Genomic DNA, 17,017 nt, shown 5'->3' on the forward strand with positions numbered 1-17,017 from the left:
GAATTTATATGGTATATGAATGATATATGAATGTATATGGTATATGAATGATATATGAATGTATATGGTATATGAATGATATATGGATGTATATGGTATATGAATGATATATGGATTTATATGGTATATGAATGATATATGGATGTATATGGTATATGAATGATATATGGATGTATATGATGGTATATGAATGATTAGTTTTAGGCTAAAAGTTGTGTTTAGCGTACACGGAGCTAAAAGTTTATCATTTGTCCGTAATGCAATGTGAAAAACTCTTGTTCTGCTCGAAAAATTGTTTTGACACTAATATCAACTAGTTTAGCAGTGCAAAAGAAGAATTGGGATCAGATGACATTGCGGAAGGTAGGAACAACCAGAATATGTTTGTTCTATCGAAAGCAACAATCAGAACACAACTGGCCGAGCAAACGATGCAAATATTTTTGTTTCAAAAATGTTAATTTTTGTTTCTGCATGTATTAAAAGTATGGTTTGTTTATGTCACTTGTTTTCAAATATACCTTTGTAGCATTAGATAGATTATTATTATTATATAACTTATAAATTTGCAGGTTTATAACCTATTATTTGATAGTGTCCTTGCTGTTATTTTAACACTGCTTACAATGAATCAATGCCCAAAACTCCACTTCTATTGCACATAAAAAGCTATTTTTGGCTGCAAACTGTCGCAAACACATCAATGAGCGCAATAAGCTTTTATGCAAGATTGTTAAATATAGTTATAAAACAAAAATAGGCCTTCAAATTTAGCATGAAATAAAAATTGAAAGTTCCAACATATGGCAAGGCAGTGCACGGGCTATAATATCATCGTAGGTTAATTGCAAGCAATATATATTAACTGGTAGATATATTTTTCAGTTTCCCAATGCATATTTATATAGAGATCTTTGACAAGGTAGAGGTAAGTTAACAGATTTATTGCATCCAAAAAGTTAATGTCTCTCCGCCTGAAGGAAACTGCAAAATGTAGGCAACAATTGGCTTCGCTCGTAAAAAGATTAAATTTATCTTTCCGAAATTCTGACAGGCTATTTGAAAAATACAACGCCAATTCTATTTGAACGCCACCTGTATTTGAACGTCACCTGTATTTGAACGCCATGTCTATTTGACCACCACTATTTTTAGGGGAAGGGTTAAGAAATAGAGCGCCATGACGTTCAAATAGAGGTTTTGCAGTATTTGTTTTCTTGGCTCTACAATTGGCTGGGGTAGTTGTTTTTAAAACTTATTTCTATTAAATAAACACTTTACAAAGTGCTTTATCTGATTCAGGTGTGTCTAAATGACAGGCAGGCGTGTCTAAAGTGTCATCAGTTAGGTTGCCCTTTAGACATCAAACCATTAAGCCTTTGCCAAATCTAACAGACATTTTATGTTCTGGATCAATTGTGTTGATCGGCCACTTCCCATGTTTGTATGACTGATGTGACATATTCTAGAGAGAAAACGTTTGAAAATAATATGGTGGAAATGTAATCATTGTTATAATATATATATTCATGTACATATACCACACACTGAGTTTTTTGAAGGGTTGCTTGGCGTGAGAATATGAATACGATCTCATAAATGATTTTCATTAAATTAGAGACAACTTTGTGTAAGATAAATTGGCAAAGAATAAAGTTTTTTTCGCATTTTTTATCAACTTATTCTTAAATGAAATCACATATACTTCATCTTGTTTGTAACTACTGTGTTACACTTGCAGGCTTTAGTTGTGAATTAATTCCTATTTTAGCAAGTGTGTGCATTTGTTTTCGAGTATTAGCATACTGAGAAGCTAAAATATACTGGCATGTTTTGGACAAAATTCTTAAACCCAAGTAAAAGCCAAAATATACCAAGACATGAATAATAATGATTGTTTTGTAGGTTTGAAGCTTTTTATAATTGTTTGTCAATTGATGTTTACCAAAAAGAACTATTCTTAGTATTGAACGACAAGTGAAATTAAACGAGGGCCAATAAGGAAATAAGAAAAACAGCAAAAACCAAGTTTTCACCAGTCATCAATTCATCAGTCTTATATAGTAGTTTAGCCCCCAAATCTTCTGTAATACATTCTGAGATGCAATTAACCTGTTTACACAAATTATTTAAAGTATGACCTTCCTATTATCTTTAGCATTTCTAATTAAACATGCTATAGAACAGCCAGTAATAATAAATAACAAAGTAATGCACAGCACTTTCACTTCCGTTTAAAAACTAATTATTAGGGAAACGAAATATGCGTGAACTAATATGGTCATAAAATACAACGAACAGGTGAAAATTTTATAATTTCCTAATCTCAAATGTAGTCAGTTATTTGTCAATTTATTTAGTTTGCTTGGACTGCTGGCGATTACCGCAGATCCAATCAGAAACTTCAAATTAACTTTCTATGCATCCATTTTTTGCATCTAATTTTTGTTATAGGTGATTTGAAACTGCAAAATGGCTCACAAATCTTTTATTGTAGACCACTTTGTAGACCACCAATGAAAATATACTGATAGAAAATATGATGTTAATATTTGAAATTGGTTTATAGACCTGTAAGAATATTGGTTGCATACTCTCTTGTTGGCAACAAAATGCATAGACATCAAGCTTCTGAGACAGCTTCTGGTTGGTTTGACTCTCTGAGCTTTGACATCTAGTAATTGTTACTTGCCGTTCACGACTCTAGATGATGTTTGTATTTTAATTAGTTTTCTAGATGAACTTAGATAATGGTGTTATATTCTGCGTTCTTTAGAACACTCCCTAGTCTGGCACCAGAATTGATTTTAGATATTCGTAAAGTAAAGGAAGGGCGTCAATAACATGGTTTCTATGCGAGAGATTACATGATACGCAACCTTAGCTATTTCAACTGTTATGTGTGATTGATTGCATCGCAAAATATCTCTGACACCTGCATAGGTATATTGTTATCGTGACAGTATGTTGGTCTTGTTATTCTGCATACCATTGCATTAAAGTTAAATGACATATACAGGCGCAAAGATTAATTTGCCTCCAAGTATATGACCACATTCTGGTCAGCCCATGTTCTGAGCAACCTACATTTGAAGCACCCATGTTCTGTATAGCAGCATGGGTTACGCTATCTGTTGCCATTAATGTCAATCAAGTACAGCCACATCTTCCTTACACAAGTTTGCTAGGAGTACACTTGTGGCTTACGTATTCTCTCAGTAATGTTCATATTTTTTATGTTTCAGACATGAGTCCTACTCATTGTCTGTGAGGTTGAAAGGGATCAGAATATAGGATTTCTTATGAAGAGACTATCTGTCTAACCCAAACACTGCTAGTCCGCAACCTCTTGTGACTCATCTGGTGAGAGTGACTTAACAAACTTATCAGATATCTGACTCATACCTATTTCTCAATTAACCTTCTTATGTCTGATACTTCTTATACTCATCGAGTGTTTTATACTTAAAGATAATGATGATGATCTTTGTAGATTCGGTCAGTGCTTATTAGTATATACCTATCAGTACAAATAACGCATATTAAATATAAATATATACTTTAATCAGCTCACGTTTAAAAGCAACACATAATGTTTTAATAGAAAAAACATTGAAAAGAGTGTGCCGTGCACTTTTGTAATATGGGTATCGCTACAGACACACTCATCAACTCACCCACTTGTCATATTGTGAGATACCAGAAATATGATAGAGTTAGTTCCACTGCTACACTATTTATACAATCCAAATAGCTAAGATTTTAATTGGTTTGTTAGAATTACCACCCCTTAATATGTAAGTGGGTAGGTAAGTCCATGTAAGTCTATTATTACTATTATAGTCTATCGTGTCATTTATTGTGTAGTCTTTGGTTTTATTTAGAAAGACCTACGTGATGAATGGCCCTTATGTAGACATTACCAGTGATAAAACTCTTCTACGTGTATATACACACTCGCATATCTAGGTATAGTCATTTTAGCAAATCAATTTATATATAAATCACTTACATGTATCAATTACATAGTAACTGAATTAAATATTTGGTCCTTCACTAAAATTGCCAAGTCTTCAAGTTTATTCAGACCATTTATCGTGATATTGTCAAATGCTAGCGAGCTTGCTAGCGAGCTTGCTAGCGAGCTTGCTAGCAAGCTTGCTGGAGCTAGAAACAAAATACAAACCAAAATTAAAGCGACCATCTTCAACTCATTTGACCAAGCACTGAAGAGTGAATTACTGTCAACTGAGACAAACATGTTGGTGTGACCTGATGATTCGTATTTACATCTTATGTCTATTACCTACTCATTAGAGGAAAAACTGTGGAATTCATTGGTGTGTAGTTGTGGCTTAGCAATAGCGGCCATATCGGGTGTGTAGTTGTGGCTTAGCAATAGCGGCCATATCGGGTGCATAGTTGTGGCTTAGCAATAGCGGCCATATCGGGTGCGTAGTTGTGGCTTAGCAATAGCGGCCATATCGGGTGTGTAGTTGTGGCTTAGCAATAGCGGCCATATGAAAAATCTGCTGCTTTAATCAGGATACGTTTTTAGGTATTTTTATGGATTTTTGTAAGACTTTGTTGTAAGTGAGATATGATAGTCTCATCTGGACACTTATCAGTTAGCTCTAAAGTATTCCGGGATAAGTTGTTGATATAGCAAGCCTTTATACAGAAGTTAGTAGCTCAATGCGCTTTCAAATAATAATAATAATAATGAAGACTTATTTAAGCTTTGAGTATTTATGAGTTCTACCGTTTGGATTATCTCGCTCAATGCTTTTATTAGACCTTCTGAACGTACTGCTCCTAATGATTGAACACCGCATGTTTCATTTAATAATAAAACAAATCGTTATTGCAAATAAGTATTTCAAGTTTAGATACTAGGGAGTTGTTCTCTTTTTTAACATATTTTATGGCTTAGTGCAGAAAGAGGTTCTTGTCAACCGCCACTGTGTAGTGTTAAGGGGTGGTCACACGAAAGCCGAAACGAACTAAACGACGCACAACGACGTCAGTGTCAGTTGTAAACTGTTTGGCCGAAGACATTTCTCGCCGAAACGAACCATTTCGGTCCTGCTCGAAATTTCGTGGCCAAACCTCTGCTCTTATTGGCTGGTTGAAATTCTAGCGAGCACGCGTCACATTTTTCCTTACATGTGTGAGCAAAGTTAAAACAGAAATGGGACGATTATCTTATTTCGTTAATTAAACAACATGAAGCAATTAACGACAAGGCTCACCCGGACTACATAAACAAAGATGGCGTCATTTACAATATTTGGTCCTTCATTTCAAATGAAATGAGAGCACAAAACTATATGGAATTCGTTGGTAAATAAGTAAAATAATTTAAAGACGTTATCCATCACCATATGATGATATATTGTAAAATGATTTTGCCGGGCTTTACTCAGGCACAATGTAGCTTGTGATTGTGTTGCATAAATGTAAGAGAATGAGTGTGGTTTTCTTTCGTGTAGAATAGAAGTACATATGTAGAAGTAATGTTTCATACCCATCTTGATGAAGAATCGTTGACTGATTTATTTATGTAAAACCACAATACTATGATAAAGACTGTTTTTGTTTGTTATGTACTCAGCATAGAGAAACATTCATATGTTAACAAAAAATATAATTTTTTTGATGGGATGGGTTGGCAAAATCTTTGTATCTAGTGATTTGTTTTGAGCAGCTGAACGATCTTGTGATAAATCTGCTGCGTAATTATAATTAATAATTGGTCCTCAAAGTTTTTTGTTTACAATAGAAATATTAAACTCAAATACTTAAAAACTACTAATGAAATAGTGTCTTGTCTTCATGCGTATGGTATCTAGAAAGTGAAGCGATTTCGGATGCCGTGTGACATGTGGCTTAGCCGAACCGAACCGAAACAACCTCCGAACCGACCCAAACCTAAGTCGGTTCGGCCATCATGTGACCACAGCTTTACGCAACACAATCACGCCACTTGCTTTTTGCAACCACTAGTTGATATCTCCCTGCCTCTCAATGTTTGTCACATTTCTGTGGTTAGCCAAGTGTCACACGTCGCTGATCTGCAGCTATTTTGGCAGAATATGCAATTTTAGCTGGCCACCCGCCAACGGCTTCTATCAACAACTTCTTGTTGAGGTTCTAAGGTATATTCTTAGACATACAGGTGCTTTGCTTTTTAGGTTATATAAAATGTTACGGTAACACAGTTCCATCTTTGTCCATAGAGTTTTTGGAAATGGTACTTGAGCTGAGTTGACTAGCGGTGTAATGACACTGTTCTGAAGTTATTGATTGTCAGCAAGATTCATTTGGACTGAACGATCTGTGGAGACTGCGAATTTATCTGACCAATATAGCTACATGATCTGCACAGTAGAGGGGGAACGAGACAGGTTTTTTAAGTTCGAGACGAGACTCGAGACACTGTCTTGTGAAAAGTCGAGACTCGAGACACGAGACACGAGACAGTAAACTAATGAGCATTTGGTGATGATTTCACTACACGAGTACTAGCTACTTGGTATATATAAATTAATAAATCTATTTTTAAATTGAATTTTCAACTGGTGTAAACGATTTAAATACAACATTTTAATTATTATAGTGATATGCATGTAGTTTTTGTAAACAAAAGTGACACAAACAGCTCTAAAATACCGAAGTTATATATTCTAAGAATTTTGAGCTTGATTGATCATAATTATTATAAACATATTGATTTGTACATGTATATTTTTACCATCTATTGAATAGTTCTTACTTTTTAATGTAATGTGTAATGAAACCGATAGCCGTCGCTCTACAAAGAAATACCGCAACTAAAAGAACACACGATAACACTTTCATTCTTATCGTTTCATTAATGTTAAGTTTTGTTTATGTGTTAACTGTAGTATGTGAATTATATTTAAATTGTACTCATGAAATTATATTAATTACTGTATACATGTATATTCTTATATTGAGTTAACAAAACGTCATTGTTAACCGAACACGGACTATGGTCGGCACGGCCTTTCGTTCGTTTCTCCGTGTCCGGGCAAGTTTTACCCGCGATTGGTAGTATATACGTAAAAGAGGCCCGAATTTTATGAAGGTCAGTTGGTGTTTAGACACGATACGATAAAATACAGACATTTTACCCGCAAAAGTTATCCAATTTATTAAATTGGATTATCCGAAGAGCAATTAGATACTACCCGGTATCTGTTTTAAGAACACAGAACCGAACTAAAATATAACAGGGCCGTTGTCCGGGCTACATGATTAGACTCAGTGGCCAACATAATCAATAGCAACAGGTAGTAACGGACCGGGTAGAACTTTAAAGGCAGCTGCCCGCAATCTGTTACAATATATGGAGTTGTTGCTACCGCAAGAAGCCATGTTTTAACGACCGTGCGCAGGCGCTTTAGTTCTATTTCCTGTCTCGAGTTTGGCAATAGTTAACTCGAGACGAGACCGATACGAGACGAGACAGGTCGATACTCGAGACGTCTCGTGTCTCGTTCCACCTCTACTGCACAGTTCATTTAGGAAGCTCTTTTACCCCATTTTCCCTAACTGATGATAGGAAGCCTAAAGAGCTAAGGTTATCTTGAGCCAAATTTTGGAGTTGTTTAATCATGTGGGCATAATATTATTTATAGCTTTGGCTTGACATCTGTTAGTTTAATGCATTTGTTTAGCATTTTGTTTCTTCTTAGCATTATGAATAGATCTGATAAGCTGTCTGGTATGAGGCGGTGTAAGGCGGTTTTTACTCCGTATGTCTATTATGATGATGAGGCAGTGTAAGGCAGTTTTTACTCCATATGTCTATTATGATGATGAGGCAGTGTAGTAGACTACTCTATCATTTTATTATCTGCCCTTCTTAATGTTTAGAGTCAATGATACCCTTCGACCATGTAAACAGAATGATAAGATATTATCGAGTATCTTCAATGAAGCTCTCAGGTTTTTTATAAGCTTGCAATCTCTGGGTTTAACATATTTGAAAGGCACCGGAACAAATTTTCGGGTCTGTTTGTTATTGAAAACACATTGAATTGTTTTGTTACGCTACAAATCAGCTTGACACGCCGAGTTTTTCGAGTAGGAATGATGTTTGTGGTAAATCTTTTTTTCATTCCACATTTCAGCAAATCTAAAGCTCAACGAATAGGGAGTTTGAATTTACTATAGTTTATATACTTAAATAGTTTGAGGTTATAATTGCTTCTTCTGTTACATCGATGATAAATCGGCAGTAGAACAAACATGCAGTAGTTGATATTGCCGTTTACTAGATCGGCTTACGTAGCGGGTCTCTAAATATTCCTAAATGTGAAGATTTGAGTTTTACTCCTAGTCAGTCCATATGAGCTCATAGATACATGAGACCCCTCCAGCTTGGTTTGCATACCAAAAGAAAATGAAAAGTTTACCATTTGCATTGTTTTCTAGAAGTACTCGCAATGCTGTTTAGTACATACATTCTGGTGAGCTGTAAACCTAGCCTATTTATAAATAGCCATTTACATGTTTATCACCTGTGTTTGTATGAGCTATGAAAGTTTTAGTCACCCATAATCCTCTCTTATGGAGTCAACTTTTTATCATTTCTCATGCCGATATGAGGCAATTTCAAGGCAGCTGAAATTATAGTTCCTGTCTATTTATTGTTCCAAATTGAAAAAAACCTGAGCCACTAAAATTAGTCTGAGAGAGGAAAATTACATAAATTATGGTCCTAGACTCAGATGGCCAAGTGCTTGTCAGTTTATTTAAAGCTTCCTTCTGTCTTCATCATAAGTATACGTACTAGAGGTATACGTACTAGAGGTATACGTACTAAAGGTACACGTACTAGAGGTACACGTACTAGAGGTACGCGTACTAGAGGTACACGTACTAGAGGTACACGTACTAGAGGTACACGTACCAGAGGTACACGTACTAGAGGTATACGTACTAGAGGTATACGTACTAGAGGTACACGTACTAGAGGTATACGTACTAGAGGTACACGTACTAGAGGTACACGTACTAGAGGTACACGTACTAGAGGTACACGTACTAGAGGTATACGTACTAGAGGTACACGTACTAGAGGTACATGTACTAGAGGTACTACATGTACTACGAGACCTACATATTCTCGTCTGCAGTTACCGTAAAACCTCTAATTGAACGCTGTGGCGCTCTATTTTTCAACCCATCCTCTGTGGCGGTCAATCAGAGGTGACTTTCAAATGGCTCGTCAGAACTTAAGGGAAGATAAATTTAGCTGTGTTACGAGTAAAGCGAATGTCCCCTATATTTTGCCCCCTCTTTCTGGTGGAGCGATATTAAACATTTTGGATGCAATAAATCTGCTAACTTATTTCCAACTCATCTAAACAAGTGTGCATTGAGAAACCAAGAAATATCTCTACCAGTTACCGGTAATGTCTATTGCTTGCAATTATCTTGCGATGGATGATATTATAGCCTGTGTCCTGCTTTGCAATTTGTTAGAGTGTTCAATTATTTCATTCTAAGTTTGAAGACATTTTTATTTTATATCTATATTTAAAATAGTTGCGTAAAAGTTCATTGCATTCATTGATATGTTTGCTACAATTTGCAGCCAAAACTAGCTTTTTATGTGCAATAGAAGAGGAGTTACGAGCGTCGATCAATTGTAAGATCAGATTGCCGCCATGATGTTATCAAATAACATGCTATAAATCTGCCAATTTATAAGTTATGTGATGATAATCTTTCAAATGATACAAATATCTATTCTTGAACAAGTGACATAAACGAACCATGCTGATACTACATGCAGAAACAAAAATTAACGTTTTTAAAACCAAAATATTTGCATCGCTTGCTCGGATAGCTGCTTTCTGATTGTTGCTTTCGATGGAACGAACATCTTCTAGTTGTCCATTACCTTCCACAATATCTTCAGGCCTCAACTCTTTTTTTGCACTGCTGAACTTGTCGATATTAGCGTACAAACAGCTTTTTCCATAGCAAAACTTTTACGCGTTGCACTTCGCAAGTGTAACTTAAATGCAACGCATAAAAGTTTTGCTCGCTAAACGTAACCGTTGATCTAAAACTAGTCGTTCATCTACCATCATAAATGTATACCGTTTTTTATATAGATGTATGTACTTCGAAGCATCAAGACCGTGTTATACAAAAACCCCTATTAGCCTGACACAGTTATTAATTGTTTCTATGGTTTAGCTTTCAAGGTTTTGACGGGAAAAAAGGGAAAAGTTTTTGGAGTTAGACAACGAGATAATTGATTGCTATTGATATAAATGATTCATCGTTAATACGATTTTGTGGACACTTTTCTATCGATCACTTAATATTATGGGCTCATAAAGATCAAAGATCGTCAAAGTTGTGGTCAAATGGAGGTGGCGTTCAAATAGAGGGGGTGTTCAATTAAAGGTTTTACAGAAGTTTCGTGGAATAGCTCTATAAGCAGATATATTCTTTTGTACACGATCACTACATTTCCCTGCTGTGAAGGTTGGTATTTTGTAGCATCATTTGATGTGCTCCATTGTACCCAAATAACCTGCAAAAAGCAATTTGTCTGCTTATATATTCCTATGATCCAATTGGTAATTTTCAAAAATTTCAGCTTGTATAACTGGTATACAGTTTGTATTTATGACCACGGCGCTCGTTGTTATTATTACATGTACTCTAGCGAGCTCGGTATAACATAATCTCATCCAACATAACATACTCCAGCGCTTGTGCTTTTAATTTAATATCAAAATGTTAACTCCTCATCACAGATACTTCTTTAAATGTAATTTAGCTAACAAAATTTGGTTACTGTTTATAAATCCATAGGGACAAAATGAGTAAAGAGCGAGCCCTGGATGAGGAACCTACAAAGTCTCAAATAATCTACTTTTTTATCATCTTTAGTATTCGTATCATCTATTGATTGTCTCTGAACTGTAGTTGTTAGCCCTGTTGTTTAGAGACCTAAAAACTATACATGGCAGGCAGTTCTATGCATGGTTTTCTCTATTGATTGCTACTAGCGGGTCAGGTGACAAAATGACAATCTTGTACATATCGCTATTGCAAATATTTTATCTATCACACGCATCTTCGTTAGAAATAGCTTAGCGTTCAATATCCGGATTAGCAGACATTGATTGTTTCGGGTGTTTGTGTTTCCTCAATATTGTGTTCTCAATAGCGAGCATAGCCTTTTGGTCTTTAACTGTTGATGCTAAGCGATACGCCTAGTTATTTGAGCAAAGACTATGTTCCGATAAGACCCCCACAGACTCATCGCAATATCAATACTCCTTAGAAACCCTAAACTATTTGGCCGTAAATTAAATATACCATCTGGTCGCTGAACTGTGTTGATATATTTACAAACTTTACCAAATGATCAATGCGTCTTTATGAAAATTTGAATGTTTTTATCCTCAGATATGTTTCGTACACTGTTCTTCAATGAACTACCGAACTGTCTAGCAAGGTTGTGTGACTGATACCTTTATGCCAGTATAAAAACATGGCATATGATTGTGCAGTCTAAATAACACCACATAGAGAACAATGGAGCTAATGTTGTAGAGACCAGCCAAGGCAACAATAGTGGCTTTTGTGGGGGACCTTATCAACTTATCTGACAGGCTAGCCAACTGATTGGCTTACCAGTTGTCAACTGAGCAGAAACGATGGGATACGTAACGATATGCAGATAATAGCTTCTACACTCAACCAACCATCTCTAGAGGAGAGCCTACTCACCCCTACTATCACTGGACTATTGCCTTTGGTGGAATATCACTGGAGGGCTGACCTGTCCATACATGTTGGAGGATGTCATGCACTGTAAGCCTGTCTCTCATTACAGCGATAAGAGACACTGCTGGGCAAGGTTTTAGACTCGGGAGCTGCTAACGGTATTACGAAACTAGCGAGGCTGGGGCCACTAAAAATGCTACATGCAAATCTTGCAGTTGATATTTCATCCAACATTAATGATGACTCACAAGGTGATCGTGGTCAGCGTATCGCGCCTGACAGCGGCAAGTTAGATGAGCGAAAAATAGTCTCGTCTCAGCAAACTGAAGAGCCCAGAGATAGCCTGGCTGAAGAAAAAGAGAAGGACAAGGAACGACAGGTCGCTGAAGAGATGAAAGTCGACAGCAAAACTGTGCGATCGACGGCTATGTCGCACCGTGATGCTCGTAGGGACACACTGGACCTTGAGCTAACCTCGACATACGTGAAATCTCCTGATGGCAGGTACATGAAGTTGGAGGAAGAGATTGGCCGGGGCTCATTCAAGACTGTGTACAAGGGGGTGGACTGCGAAACAGGAGTCACTGTTGCTTGGTGTGAGCTGATGGTGAGTACCTTTAGTCACATAAAGTTAACAGGAGAATAGCCTATAGTTGACTTACTTTCTGCCGGTTGTAGGGGAATTGAGGATACACCCGCGTTTACACACAGAATGTTTAGGGCTAACTGATGGATTGGTAGTCTTTTTTTAATGCTATCGAAGTGTTTTCATTATCTGATTGCGCGAGGTTAGAGCTGGCTCAGAGACTAACAGGTGTCAGAAGCTTCTAATTGTGAGGTTACTCTCCGTTGGTCAGTCCAACAAATTTATTTTGAATAAGAGATTGTTCTGAAGCAGACGCGAGAATCTGTTTGGAATTTTCTAATCAGAGACATGCATTTGTGCATTTGTTGAATAGATATCTCTTAAGTGTTTCATGCAATCGAACCAAAAAGGATCTCGATGTACAACAGAAAATTCCCTGCAGCCTAAAATTTGTCTCTTTCCAGTGTCTGATGATGGCCACTGAAAAGAAATTGTAGCACAACTGTAAATCCATTTAGTAAAAACCATTTGTTACGTTTTATATCTAACAGAGAGGTATGTACATAGCCGAGTGCTAGCCAAGGATTAGCCACAACTGGTGCTAGTATGTGTGATTTCGGAGTGACTCGATTAGTGGTGTAAGCATGACAGGCTAGTAAACACGCAACTCTGCAAGTCGTTGTTAGTAAATGAGAATATCTGTTAGCTGGGCAGAGCAATGCTACTGACCTAGTCTACAGTTGAGTAGGGGTATAAGAGCTGGTGATGACAGAGCTTTGCTCTTGATGCCCGCTCCTAGGCTATCTAATGCATCCAGCTACCCATTATGTTAGTATGTTACATTGCTTATGAATTTCTAGTACGTGACCAACACGAGATAAGGCTAAAAGGCTTGTTTATGGGTCTTGCTTCTAGTTGAAAGCTCAATTTATACATGAGAACTGATACATACGAACATGGGTCAGGTTTCACTGTTTGTAAATATTGCTTTCTAAGGGTGCTAAAGGGGCAAGGCCTTTGCTCGTCTTTACGATGATGAGGACGTTGTTAACTTTATTTGTATATGAGACAGTCTGCAGTTGGCATATAGCTGCTAGAGTACACAGTATTTCAACCCAGCTATACCTTTCTAAGTACTATAGACCAACTACCTGTCTGAGGATTCCTGTCCATTCCATCTTACAATCACATATGTACACGAGTAAGTGTACACGAGTAAGTGTACACGAGTAAGCGTACACTTACTCGTGTACACTTTCTCGTGTTATATATGCAGTACATTCGTGCTTGTTTCCTAGCTGCTTCATGTAGTTGTAGCCTATTTATTCCTGCTTTTTACTAAGTTCAATCCTACAGTTGATGCACAAAGCATACAATTTCTATGCTTCCAGTTCATTAGATTCTAATGTTTAGGAAACCTTACAACAATTGCTATGTTATTGTAATACTACATAGGACCATACCGCCTTCGTGGTCTTACATTTATTTTGTGCCACCACATAGACTGTGCAATTATTTTTACGAATAATTTGTTAGTTACAAAGCAGATAATATGTATATATCCTTGTTGGCGGAAACTAGGTCAACATTAGCATTAGGCCTCTACAAAATTGAGGGCAGAACTTGAAGCCTTAACATCTCTTGGACACGCCTCCTTATGACTCTAGGGAGGGAATACGAAAGCAGCGAGGAAGAAATTCAAAGAGGAAGCTGCCATGCTCAAAGGGCTAGTCAACAAGAACATTCTTCGTTTCTATGATTCCTGGGAGTACAATAAGAAAATAGTTCTGGTTACTGAGCTCATGACCTCTGGTACTCTCAAACAGTAAGTATATCCAATTCTCTTAGTCTCCCTTCCTTAGGTTCCTCCCACCCTAAAGGTTAGCTGACAGCATTTTAAAATTACATTTGTTTGTACTAATGTAATCATGTAATCAATACATTTTGCTTTTCAGCAATGGTTTTAATATTGAAGAATGAAAAACCGGTTTAGAAAACAAAAAAACATTTTTAGAGACAAAAACACTTAAAATACGAGCTGTAAGCTGTCACATAAGGCGATCATTTTTCGGCAAAGCATGGACTTATGAATTTACTGTGTCAGTGCCTATGATTAGCCAATGTGTGAACGCGAGACAAAAGCACTTCTATGTCTCCATTCTTATACTTTTACCCATGCTAGGTTGTTATGGCTACCCAACATGACAGATAATTATAACACAAGGTAGAAGCAGATTCCACAAATACAAAAAATGTGTCTGCTGTATTTGTATTTTTAACGTCGTCCCACTGTGCTTCTCGAATCCTGTGCTTCTCGAATCCTGCGCTTCTAGAATCCTGTGTTGAGAGTATGAGATTGTGGTAAACATGAGGTCCTGTGTTGAGAGTATGGGATTGTGGTAAACATGATCCTTTTTGGAGGGTATGGGATTGTGGTAAACATGAGGTCCTGATAGGAGGGTATGGGATTGTGGTAAACATGATCCTTTTTGGAGGGTATAGGATTGTGGTAAACATGAGGTCCTGTGTTGAGAGTATGGGATTGTGGTAAACATGATCCTGTTTGGAGAGTATGGGATTGTGGTAAACATGATCCTTTTTGGAGGGTATGGGATTGTGGTAAACATGAGGTCCTGATAGGAGGGTATGGGATTGTGGTAAACAGGAGGTCCTGATTGGAGGGTATGGGATTGTGGTAAACATGAGGTCCTGTTAGGAGGTTATGGGATTGTGGTAAACATGAGGTCCTGTTAGGAGGGTATGGGATTGTGGTAAACATGAGGTCCTGTTTGGAGGGTATGGGATTGTGGTAAACATGAGGTCCTGTTTGGAGGGTATGGGATTGTGGTAAACATGAGGTCCTGTTAGGAGGTTATGGGATTGTGGTAAACATGAGGTCCTGTTAGGAGGGTATGGGATTGTGGTAAACATGGGGTCCTGTTAGGAGGGTATGGAATTGTGGTAAACATGATCCTGTTTGGAGAGTATGGGATTGTGGTAAACATGATCCTTTTTGGAGGGTATGGGATTGTGGTAAACATGAGGTCTCGTTCAGATTTCAATCAGATAACCCTCTCAATTTACAGAAAAAATTGGTAGTTGACAGCAGATAAAAACCGTATTCCGAGATCTTTATAAATATGTTAGTGTTTTTAGGCTATGGTAACAAACTGATTGGTATGGGCTAGAAATGTTTTATTAGATTTGTTCATGGGTCGTTAATAGAGTACATTTGTGTCAGTCACATGTCGTTGGAAGTGACATGAAGAAGACAACCTCTCTCCTTAGCTTTCTGCAGACAGCTCTTATATAGTGTCACGCTTTAGTACTAGTAATAACAACCACCTGCACCCACCACTCATGTACCGTCTGTCTGTCTGTCTGTCTTCAGCTATTGGTCACTCCTGCTAGTTAGTTTGCTATCTATAGTATGCTCTAAGAAACTACATTTCTTCATTAAAAGTTGTTATAATAAAAGCATTTAATATGATAATAGTTTAACTCTCAGCCGGATATCATGTAGAAGGCGGCCTCACAAGCACGAAGAACATATCTAAAAGTGTTGAGAAGTTATGAGCCTATAATATTGCTCAGCGGATCAGCACACGGAGGTAGAGATACTTGGTTGATAAGACTGGAATGTAGGCATATGCTGATAAAGTAGCTAAGCCGTGTAGAGGAAAGCATAGATACTGGATGACAATTAGTGAAAACACCAGATTCTTTTTGGATATTTGCCAGAGCCAGTTTCCGAACCAATAAACCATTGTCCAATCATATGATATAGTAATAGTATTTCTGACAGATATTGTCTTCTCTCTTCATCAATACTGCAGTGAGGCTCAACCTGCTTCCAACCGTTTGTAATGTGTATATGACGGTTTGCAATTGGTTAATTTTTCCCAGTAGAATTATATGTTTCTAATATCAAGGTAGTTACTAGTTACTGGGGGATGCAGTAGCGGTGGTTCTATTTTTAAGGTATATTTAAATGGAACAAGCGGCCTTCGCTGACTTGATAACAAACTGCGTCAGTAAATTACCTATGAGTCATCGTCTGCTGTCGCTGTGGGTGAAGCTTTGTTCTCCGTTATCCCTTCAGTTGGGCAGATAAATACACGCAGCTAAAAATATAAATGGTTTTGTTGTAGAGTTATGAAGTGATATGTGAGGTCTGATCGCCTATTCGTTTAACAAGTTATTTATTGTTTGCATAATTTATAATAGATGTTACATAATTTAAATATATGTATTTTAAAAGTATAATTTTAGTATAACCGTTTGTAGCCATAAAGAGATTAGAAGTGTCAGCCCGTGTCTTAGGACTCCATTCACATTCCTGAAAAGCCAAATAAGTTTTAATTGTCTGCAAGGAGATGTTTTAAACACAACAGCTCAACTTCAGTTATAGCTTTGCAATTATGTAATCTGTGAAAGATTATCTACCAGAGTAAATATGCCTTGAAGGTGTGAGATTTTACTTGGTTCTACATTGTGAGGCGGTTGTCTAGATAATTATTGTAACAGCGCTTTTAATATCATGCCAGTTTGGATAGCTTTGTTAGCTTAGTTCATTACAGCGTTATAGCTTGTTCAGGACCTACCAACTCGGTAGATACCCCTCTGAATACCATATGGGAAGAA

General features: G+C 37.1%; 1 protein-coding gene across 2 annotated transcripts in view; it reads left to right on the top strand.

The window, feature by feature from the left end:
• Window positions 1-3,262: 3,262 nt before the first annotated feature.
• The window catches only part of LOC137394900 (uncharacterized), a 35,261-nt gene continuing 21,506 nt past the window's right edge, over window positions 3,263-17,017 (top strand). Inside the window, exons 1-3 of one of the 2 annotated variants that reach the window (XM_068081678.1) lie at window positions 3,263-3,363; window positions 11,614-12,394; window positions 14,041-14,198. In XM_068081678.1, coding sequence (XP_067937779.1) covers window positions 11,981-12,394; window positions 14,041-14,198 — 572 coding nt within the window. In that variant the 5' untranslated portion in view covers window positions 3,263-3,363; window positions 11,614-11,980. The remainder of the gene's footprint in view (window positions 3,364-11,613; window positions 12,395-14,040; window positions 14,199-17,017) is intronic. The other variant, XM_068081679.1, reaches the window with a different exon arrangement.

The sequence above is a fragment of the Watersipora subatra genome, chromosome 4 (assembly GCF_963576615.1).
Source record: "Watersipora subatra chromosome 4, tzWatSuba1.1, whole genome shotgun sequence".
Lineage (NCBI taxonomy): Eukaryota > Metazoa > Bryozoa > Gymnolaemata > Cheilostomatida > Watersiporidae > Watersipora > Watersipora subatra.